Consider the following 9964-nt stretch of genomic DNA (forward strand, 5'->3'; position numbering starts at 1 on the left):
AATTTTAATAAGGAAGGAAATTTTCAAATTTTTTGATGTTTTTTATTATAAAATTCTTGATTTTTGACCTAAAATTCATCCCTTGAAGCATTTAAACAAAAAAATTTTTAATAATTTTTCTCATATTTCATTTTAACTTTTTTTTCTTTCAGAATTTCTCAACTTTATTTGTCATTTTTATGCTTCATAAAATGTCATCTCCAAAGTTGAAGGTAAAACTTTTGCTGAAAGAAGTAAAGATCGCAATAAAAATCTAAGATAATGACTTCACGATTAATAAAAATGTCGAAGAGTTCAATAAAATTGTTCAACAAATGTGTGAGTCATTAAAAAAGTACAAAAACGATAACAAAAAGTACATAAGGAGGCCTGTGAAACTGCACAGTTGTTTAAAGTTCACTCACCCGAGCCATATTGTGTCGTTTTGGTTTAAAAAATTTCCGAAGAGTGTTTGACTTTTGTTCGAAACTTCACGTTTTCGAAGCATTTTGATGATTTTTAAGGATCAGAAGGTAAAATTTTTGCTGAAAATGAATTTTTCTCTAAAATTTTTCTTAATTTTGTATTTTTAGCAAATATATGCCTGCCTATGTCGAAAGAACACGAAAAACAGATGCATATCTCTCGAAATTTTTGTCGTCGTTTGCACTTATAGGAGCTTTAAAGAAAATATCTTGCAAGTAAACAATTGTCGTCGTGTCTCGAAAAATTGTCACCAAGTGAACTTCTCAACAAGTTGTCATATTTGCTCTTCAAAATCGCGTAATATTTGTACATACGCGACTAAATAGCAAAAATATCATCGCCTCAACCATGATCCGCGCAATATCAATTTAATTGTTCATTCACACAAAGCGTCTTCGACCATCGCCATACAAGGCGTGCGAATGCAAATCGTCGCTATTAAAGTTATTAGCGCAACGAGGACAAGTGCAGACAGACAAACATGACACGCATTCACTATAAGGAAGTGCTGAAGCAGTTCAAACCAGTTAGTTGAATGTTGAATGGTGCATCGAGTCGTAAAAATATCCAAGGAACGAGTCGATTTTACGCTATTTATTGATGTAATGCGAACTTACAAGACAAAAAAGGCTGAAAATTGATAAGAAACAAAACCGGGTGAAGCAGAAGACTTTTTTATTGCCTCATGATTGAATTTACGATGACTAGACGACGGAGTTGATAAGAAATTTCGCTTCCGACTTTCAATATCGATCGGCGATAATGAGACAATTTCGCAAGTAATTGACAAGCGATTGACGTGAGAAGCAAATTGCAGCCTTGAAAGGCGAAAAAATAATCTTTTGTTCCAAAAAAAATATTTTTTCAGGCAGAAATTCGGGTAAACAAACAACGTTCGCTTATCACTCGAGCGCTGTGACGAACGACTTTTGGTGATTAATTTTTTGGTTGTTTACTTGTTGCACATTTATTCGTAATTTTCCTACTCTTTTTTTTGATAAGAATTTTAAAATTTTTTTTTCTTCACAGAGAAAGTGCGTGAAACGAAAATTATGGAAAAATTGGAATCAATTTCGAGAAAAGGCAGATAAGAGCAACTAAATTTAATCAAAGCAAGTCAACCTTGAAATATGAGTATGAGTCAGATAACGGGGAGTTGCGTACGAGATTGTGCTTGAGGAAAGTAATTAACCAGGCGGAAGCAATTTGTGGTTGCATATGGAAGGAAATGAGGTATGAAAAATTTAATTTTTATCATTTTAATGAAATTTTCTATCATTTTAGGATCAAAAATTAATTTGAAAACGTATTGAATTTTGAAAACTGTGATATTGAAAGAGTAAAGGAGACAAAATACTTTGGTGTGATAATCGATGATAAACTGAATTTGAAAAAAAAATTCTATCCGTGAAGAAATAATGCGTGACATCCCTCATCAAACCACTAATTGACATCCGTTCGGCAAACAAACGACAGACAATCAATCAAAACCATTCTCATTAATCCTTAAAATAGCAACAACGCCGTTATTTACACAACAAACGATAAAAATAGTCGTCGAGTAGTTTTTGTTGTCATCCATGCCAACCACCGCCGCTTACTTTCCGTAATCCGTTCAATGTTGATTTTCCGTCAGCAACAATTTTTTTTCCTCCTCACATTTTATCGGAAAATCGATTACTTTCCCCCTCATGGCAACACGAATCACCGCACACTCAATCAACGCCCATTTATGGTCAGAAACCGCTGTCGTTCTTCACTTTAATTAACGCGTGTGCAAATATTTGTCACTTAGTGCACGTCGATACTTTGTTGCAAATTATCCGATTTCCATAACAATTATTGTTATTTAGAATGATTCTTTACGACGACACGCGCACCTCAGGGAGACAAACAAATTTCAAGGTTACGATTAATAATGCGTTAAATATCATCGAAAAAAAAAACCTACTTTCGCGTACAAAAAGGGCCAAAAAGATGTCGAGCGTAGTAAATAACGTTAGTTACACGAAAAGCAAATTAAAACAGGTTTGGCCCTACTACTCGACGATAAACATTTCAATTCCGCGATACATTTTTTTTTTTTGAGACAATACCATTTTATTTTATTTTATTTTTTTTTTGCTCGCTCATTCGATGGATGGTTGGATAGATAGATAGACGTTACACGTGTTTGATCAAAGCCAGCTACATTGTATACTAATGAGTTGATTGTTTGAAACGCTAATTTATGGGAGACGAGAAGCTCGTTGTTGTTGCTGCTGCTGCCGCTGAATTAAGTCATGATCTGATGTCGTATCGAATTGGCGTGAAAAAAAAAATAGTGAAAGACACTCCTCGCTGCTTAAGCGATAGCAAGTAAACAAACGAAGAGGCGATGAAACTGATACCTTCTCGGTATTGTTTTTTTCTTGTTTACCTACGATGCGATATTTTTCTACGAATTTACGACTTTGCCAAAAAAAAATTTTTTTTTTGCATAAGAGCACATTTTTGGTTGAACTCTTTAAAAAATCTCTTTGAGAATTTCATTGCAAAATTTCTCGACAATAAATTCTCGACCTTGACTGAATTTTTGCTTTAATTTTTTCGAAGAATCTCTCATCATCACATAACTTTTTATGACTTCTCTTTGTAAAAATAAACAAATAAATAGAATGTAATTGTCTCACATGGCATGGCAACACAAATGATTGATTAACGATGAGGAATTTCACTTAAAATCCACGGGAACGTCACACTTCTGACATCATCCAATTTAATTTTTTTGACTCTTTTAATCGGCTTCACTTGTTCCAAACATAAACCAAAACATTTAAATGGATCAAAAAAAAAATTTTTTTTGTATTCTCGTCATGTTTTCACATCATGCAGCATGAGTCCCATGCTCAAAAGCAACAACAACATAAACGTCGACGAAAAAAAAGCAAACAAGGTCATCACTTACGATTTTGTTTGTTATTATTATTTTTTTTTTTGTTAATTTTTTGAATTGAATTAATTTTGATTTTTTTTTTGTTAAATAATTTTTGATCGGTAACATACGATTTTTTGTTTTTTTAATTTTTTTTTTTGAGAAAATTCTTACATTTTTTATCACTTGATGAATTTTTTCACTTTATAAAAAATATTTCTTACGATGATCAGACTATTTAGCTTGAACTACACTAAAAAACTTCTGAACCTGTTGACTTGTTGATTGTGACTGATGCCGGCGAATGTGTGTTTTCGTAATGTTAACGTCTTGAAAGTTATCGTTATGAACATGTGATTCAAGCACATTTTTATATTTTTTTTTTTTCACATGAAGTTTTGATTTTTTTTAATTTTTAACTTTTAAAAAAATTTTTTAAATAATTTTTTCTTGAATAAAAAATTAAAATTAAAAAGTTTATTAAAAAATTTTTTTTTTCTCATTTTAGAAAATTAAAATTTTTATTTATTTATTTTTTTTTGCTTAATTTTTTTTAACATTTTTGTATTTTTTTAATTATTTAATTTTTAAAAATATTCGTAATTTTTTTTAATTATTTTTTTTGTTTAATTTATGTTTTATTTTGAAAAATTTTTTTTTTATTATTTTTTTTTTAAATAATTTTTCAAACGAAAATTCTTTAACAAAAAATTAAAAATTGAACCAATATATTGAAAAAAATTTTTTTTTTCTCATTTCAGGGAGTTTTTGAGACCATTTTAGAAGCAATGAGGCTCCATTTGGGCTCCGTTATTGTCCGTTATGATTTTGACCCGATAAGTAATTCAAAATATTTATCAATGCGAAATTCAGTTACTTACCTCTTTTTGTCAACAACAATTTTTTTTTCTCAATTTCAGTCATAAATCAGGCTTTTCTTCTTCTCAACCTTTAAAGAGAATATTTGTGAAGAATCTTCAAAATTCAAGACTCGATTGTGATGAACATCTTCCATTAAAAAAGGATTTCATTCAAAATTTTCTTCTGCCTCAAAAAGACGAACGAAAAATTGACACGATGGCACCGGCAACGAAAAGCAATAACAGCAAATTTGCCAAATTCTCAAAGAAATATCTCACACTCAACTTTATCAAATCCTTAATTTTCGATCCTGCTCAATTATGGATTGTATCTTTGTTGATATTAGTTGCTGAACTCGTTCTAAATGTCTTAATTGTGCATCGAGTGAAATACACGGAGATCGATTGGACTGCTTACATGCAACAAATTGATACTTTTCTGAACGGAACATTGGATTATTCAAAGTTACATGGAGATACGGGTCCTTTAGTGTATCCAGCGGGTCATGTTTACATCTATACTGCCTTCTATTACTTGACGTCGTTCGGAAAAAACATCCGTTTGGGACAATATTTGTTCATCGGGATTTATTTGATGCAAATGACGCTCGTTTTGAGACTTTACACGAAATGTCGGAAAGTTCCTCCTTACGTTTTGGTTATAACTGCCTTCACATCGTATCGAGTGCACTCAATTTACGTCCTACGATTGTTCAATGACCCGTTAGCTGTGTTATTTTTGTATATGGCATTGAATCTGTTCATGGATCAGAAATGGAGTCTCGGAAGTATCGCCTTTAGTGTTGCTGTTTCGATCAAAATGAACATTTTGCTGTTCGCTCCTGCCTTATTACTCTTCTACATCACAAATGTCGGTTACAAAGGAACGTTTAAACAACTCTCGATTTGTGCTGCGGTTCAACTTTTGCTTGGAGCACCGTTTTTGGCAACATATCCCGTCGAATACATCAAAGGAGCTTTCAATTTGGGAAGAGTTTTTGAACATAAATGGACCGTCAACTATAGATTCCTTCCCGAAGAGATTTTTGTCGACAAAAAATTTCATCTTGCATTATTGGGAGTACATTTAGCACTTTTAGCGTTATTTGCAACACCTTCGTACAAATATTTCATGAACTATTTCCGTTTGAGGCAGTTGGAGAAACAGCTACAACCCCAAATTGATGCTGAAAATCGTCTGAAAAAGACTCAAAAAGTGAAAAAATCAACGAAAAATGAAGAAAAACTTACAAAAGATCAGCAGGAATTTCTGAATTCATTCGAAAAAGGTCTCAAGAAGAACATGAAGCAACAAGGAAAGCAACCAGAAAAGGTCGAAGAACCCATTGAAGAAGATTCAAATCAAAAATATTCAGTTCATTTTGAACAATCAACACAATTAGCGCTTCTTCCGTTATTTTTGTCGAATTTTATTGGAATGATTTGTTGTCGCAGCTTACATTACCAATTTTATATTTGGTATTTCCATTCGTTGCCATATCTTTTGTGGTCGACGAATTTTTCGACAAATGTTCGATTTTTGCTCTTGTTTTTGATCGAATTGAGTTGGAATACATATCCAAGTACGGATTTCAGCAGCGAACTTTTGCACGTTTGTCATATCCTTGTGTTGATAGGAATTGGGAGAAATATGATGAAAACGCTCAGACAAGGACAAGAAGTTGTCGATCAGAGCAAAAAGCAAAAGTAAAAACCAAAAATTTAGTTAAAATTTATTAAAATTGGAAAAAAGACAGAATTTAATAGCATTTAATTCGAAATTTGTGAGGAAATGTAAAAATTTCTCATAAAATTGTAGTTGAACGGATTGTTTTTTTTTACATAAAAATATCTCCAAAAAGTGCCTTTTTATCAAATTTGATGAAAATAATAATTAAAACGTGCTTCATATATACGCGAAATATGAAAAAAATCATTTTTTTTTTTGGTAATTTTAATATGATTTATAGAGAAAAAAAATTTAAAAAATTTTAAAATTTTTCAAAAATAAAAAAATTAAAAAAATTTTTAAAATTTAAATTTAAATGTTTTTTATTTTTAAAAAATTTTAAAATTTTTTAAAAATTTTTTTTAATTTTTTAAATTTTTTTAAATTTTTTTTTTTAATTTTATTTTTAAAATTTTTTTTATTTTTTTTTCTTTAGAAAATTTTTTTAATTTTTTTTCTTTCGAAAATTTTTTAAAAATTTTTTATTTTTAAAATTTTTTAAAAAAATTGTTTTTTTTTTGAATTTTTTTTTAATATTCTTTTTATCTTTAAAATTATTTTTTTTTCTTTATAAATCTTCTAACAATGAAACGTGTTTTTAGCCAAAAATAAGAATTTGTGTGTCGTTTGTTAAAAAAATATAAAAAAAAGTAAAAATTTATATTTTTCTTCTTTTATTTGTGAATAAACTTCTATAAAAAATCAATACCTGTCTTTTTTATCTCTAAATCTAATCTATCGTCTCCTTAAAAATCTTTTCAGTCTACTTGCGACTCGTGGGTGTCACTGTCAGGAATCTCAAGATGCTCGTTTCCGCCGTCGACGATCTCCGAGGCGTCTTTGGATTATGCGACGTTGGACTATCATGGTATCCGGAATGTCGTCTTTTGGGCGTTTTCGAAGTTGGCGTTGTAGCAATTTGCGACGTTGTCTCCTCTGACGTCTTTTCACTCGTACCTAAACTCAAAATTTTCTGTTTTCGTATCTTCGTGAGCCAATCAACGTTCTCTTTGAGTTTACGTTTCGGACTAGAAACTCGCAAATGAGGCGCTTCGCCATCAACGACGAAATTGGGCAAGTTACTTGTTGGAGAAAAGGGAACTGCTCCATTCATGTCGGGTGACAAGAGTAAATTTGCATTTACTCGTTCAGCTAATGGAGATGTTCGAGGTTTGGAAGTTGAGGGTGAGGTAGGAATTTCATTTTCTTCAAAGATTATTTGAAGTCCTTTTGTTATGTCTAAACATTGAATGCCGCCTGCTTGACGAGAAGTGCTTGCAAGAGGACTGAATAAACGTCGCCCCTTTGAAATCACGCCATTTTCGGTATTAACGCGTTTTGGATCGGGATTCGTTGGTTCGTCTTCATCACAAATAGTTGAATAAGGTCTCTTAGTGCTGTTGGTTCGTCGTTCAAAGGGCGTTGTAGTTGTTGGAGTTCTTTCATATCGGATGAATTTTCTACCCGAACGAGGCGTAAAAGTTGTTTTAACAGGAATTTTCGTACTTTTACGGTAATCAGGACAAGGTTCAGCAACGCCTCGATATTTCAAAGCTAAAATATCGCTCGTAATTTCTTCACGCGGAATGCGCCAAATTTTGTGTCTCGCATCATCAGAACATGTAACAATTGCATTCTCCCTACTTTGAGTCCATGCCACGCAAGTTACTTCTTGCGTATGTCCATTTAGGGTAACAAGAGGATTTTGGTAGTCAACATTCCAAATGTACGCTTTTTCGCTACTACTTCCGCTGATCAAATATTTGTCATCAGGACTCAAACAAGCTTTGATGTAAAACGATCCAATATCAGCTCCTGTGTATTTTTGCACCAACGGTTGCGTGTATGTCGAGATATTGTAACAATAAATCGTGTTATCCATACAACTTGCATACAATCGAATTCCCGCATTATCAACCAACAAATTTGTGAATCCAACAAAAGTGCTCGTGCCAGCATACGGAAGACTATATTTTGGCATTGGTTCTTTTTTGAAAGCCGTATAATTGCGTCGCATGTCCCAAACTTTGATCAATCCGTCGCCAGCGCCGCACGAAATCAACGAATTGTCATCTTGAAAGACCAAACCTGTGATACTGCTCGAACTAACGTTCGCCGGTAATTTTGGCGTGCTTTGACGACTTCCTGAGCGTTTTCGATGCGATTGCGGCGTATTTGGTTGTCCTCCTGCATGCCCGCTAAAAATGCAATTATCAGCTCGTGATGCGGATTCCATACTATGAGCACTTCGCGTATCCCAAATCAAAATTGAACCATCTCTCCCTCCTGTTGCAAATACGGCAGAGTCTGTTTTACGAAATGCTGCTGTTTTCACAGATCGGAAATGACCTTGAAAGATTCGAGTTTCAACGAGTTTACTTTCCGTCAATTGCCATAATTTCGCCGAATGATCTCCTGAAACGGTAACGAGCTTCATTTCATTCGGCATCCATTCGACATCGAAAACAGCGTTATAATGACATTGCACACCATCGAGAGGGATTTCGCCTGAAGCTATATCGTAATTTCTGTGATTTACGTTCTGAACTGCAACCTAAAATAATGTTTTTTAAGAAAAATTAAGATTTTTACGTGAAAAAGTTGAAAAATTACCATTCCATCCTCATTAGCAATTGCGATGATGTGTTGGTTGCCGGTTTGTTTTGCAAATTTGGCGGCAAGAACGGGAGGCTCTGGATTATAAAGAGGCCCGTGTGTCGACGGAGCAACGCCCTTCCATGAATCTGTCTCGTGTGCAGCTAATCTACAGAGTGTTGTGTCATAATTTCGGGAAAAATCTAAAAGAAAAACGAAAATTAGATAAAAAATTGACGTGGAATTAATTACCCGCCAAATGCTTAAACGAGCGCGAACTTCCATAAATGGAATTTGCGAGAAAATTCTCATTTTTAGAAGAAAATTCATTGAATTGTAGCATTTCTTACGATTTTCATCATTTTTCGTGAGATAAAATGCATGAAAATGATATAAATCGTTTAAAAATTGCTGCGCAAAAAATTTTCACAACTTGTATGAAATTTGCAATTTTTCGATTTTTGCTAAAATCTCGAAGAAATCGATACTTACAATTCCCGTGTTGTCTTCCGATGAGATTGAGAATACTATTTTGCATCTTTAAACTAATTAATTCGACTTGTAAGGCTTAAAATAACATAATTTTCTGAGATGACGAGGTTCATTTGTTTCCCTCCAGATTTTTTAACCGTCAAAATTTTTGACGTTTGAAAGTTGACGTTTCATAACGTAAACAAACATCTGAATTTCAGTCAATTTCGGGAAGATTTTAGCAAAAATTAGCATAAAATAGCAGTTTTGAAGCCCGAAAAATGGCAGTAGCGAATCCTGTGGACTTTACATGGGATACTGAAGATGAGATTCAGTTGTTTTTCGCTCTTGGTAAGTAAAAAAATTCATTTTAAAAACAACTTTCAACTGAAAATTTCAAAACTTTTAGATGGTCTTCGTCCCTTTGGGCAAAACAAACACTTTAACATGGCTTTGCTCGTTGAAAGACTCGTCAATAAGCTCGGAAAAGAGATAAACAGCACAATTTTATGGGCAAAACTCAAAACGATGTACAATTTAGCTGCTCTTGACGAACTCGAGCCGCCCGTTGTCGATGCCGAAGAGTCGGATTTTGCGTTGCCGGAAAGTTGGTGTGTCAAAACGAGTACGGTAGAAAATCCTGATGACGCAGACGACGATACGGAAAGCAAAATGAGCGAAAAATCCGAAACGCCTGCTTCGACACCCATTTCCAACACTCCAACAAACGTCGCAAAAGAAGAGGAAAAATCTCGAACTCGTAATTCGACGCCGGCACGAGATACAAAAGACACAGAAGACAAAAATTCGACAATTAAACGAACACAACCGAAACGTACGAGAGCATCTACCTCAACTACTGACACGCCAAACAGCTCGCCATCTACTCCAACGCCAACGGGAATGAAACGTCGTCGAATTTGAATGAAA

General features: G+C 33.5%; 3 protein-coding genes across 3 annotated transcripts; 2 read left to right on the forward strand and 1 right to left on the reverse strand.

Annotated features, from left to right (window-relative positions):
- The first annotated feature begins 4278 nt into the window (after nt 1-4278).
- Nucleotides 4279-6143, forward strand: LOC134830255 (lethal(2)neighbour of tid protein 2). The gene has a single exon (XM_063843675.1). The coding sequence runs from the start codon at nt 4457-4459 to the stop codon at nt 5948-5950; it is 1494 nt and encodes a 497-aa protein (XP_063699745.1). The 5' UTR covers nt 4279-4456; the 3' UTR covers nt 5951-6143.
- Nucleotides 6144-6625: 482 nt separating this feature from the next.
- Nucleotides 6626-9178, reverse strand: LOC134829419 (protein lethal(2)denticleless). The gene is made up of 3 exons (XM_063842476.1): nt 9056-9178; nt 8582-8766; nt 6626-8522 (listed from the first exon to the last, which is right to left on the reverse strand). The coding sequence occupies exons 1-3, from the start codon at nt 9099-9101 to the stop codon at nt 6732-6734; spliced, it is 2022 nt and encodes a 673-aa protein (XP_063698546.1). The 5' UTR covers nt 9102-9178; the 3' UTR covers nt 6626-6731.
- A 57-nt stretch (nt 9179-9235) lies between these two features.
- LOC134832827 (MRG/MORF4L-binding protein) lies at nt 9236-9958 on the forward strand. The gene is made up of 2 exons (XM_063847011.1): nt 9236-9385; nt 9444-9958. The coding sequence occupies exons 1-2, from the start codon at nt 9316-9318 to the stop codon at nt 9956-9958; spliced, it is 585 nt and encodes a 194-aa protein (XP_063703081.1). The 5' UTR covers nt 9236-9315.
- Nucleotides 9959-9964: the final 6 nt, after the last annotated feature.

Source organism: Culicoides brevitarsis, chromosome 2, assembly GCF_036172545.1.
Source record: "Culicoides brevitarsis isolate CSIRO-B50_1 chromosome 2, AGI_CSIRO_Cbre_v1, whole genome shotgun sequence".
Classification (NCBI taxonomy): domain Eukaryota; kingdom Metazoa; phylum Arthropoda; class Insecta; order Diptera; family Ceratopogonidae; genus Culicoides; species Culicoides brevitarsis.

What these genes read in the sequence shown, in the direction of transcription:
- LOC134830255 (XM_063843675.1), top strand. Translation starts at nt 4,457, where the DNA reads ATGGCACCGGCAACGAAAAGCAATAACAGCAAATTTGCCAAATTCTCA.
- LOC134832827 (XM_063847011.1), top strand. Translation starts at nt 9,316, where the DNA reads ATGGCAGTAGCGAATCCTGTGGACTTTACATGGGATACTGAAGATGAG. An exon ending in TCAGTTGTTTTTCGCTCTTG is followed by an intron (nt 9,386 to 9,443) that starts GTAAGTAAAAAA and finishes CAAAACTTTTAG; the next exon opens with ATGGTCTTCGTCCCTTTGGG.
- LOC134829419 (XM_063842476.1), bottom strand. Translation starts at nt 9,101, where the DNA reads ATGCAAAATAGTATTCTCAATCTCATCGGAAGACAACACGGGAATT. An exon ending in CGGAAGACAACACGGGAATT is followed by an intron (nt 8,767 to 9,055) that starts GTAAGTATCGAT and finishes TTTTTCTTTTAG; the next exon opens with ATTTTTCCCGAAATTATGAC. An exon ending in TTGCTAATGAGGATGGAATG is followed by an intron (nt 8,523 to 8,581) that starts GTAATTTTTCAA and finishes ACATTATTTTAG; the next exon opens with GTTGCAGTTCAGAACGTAAA.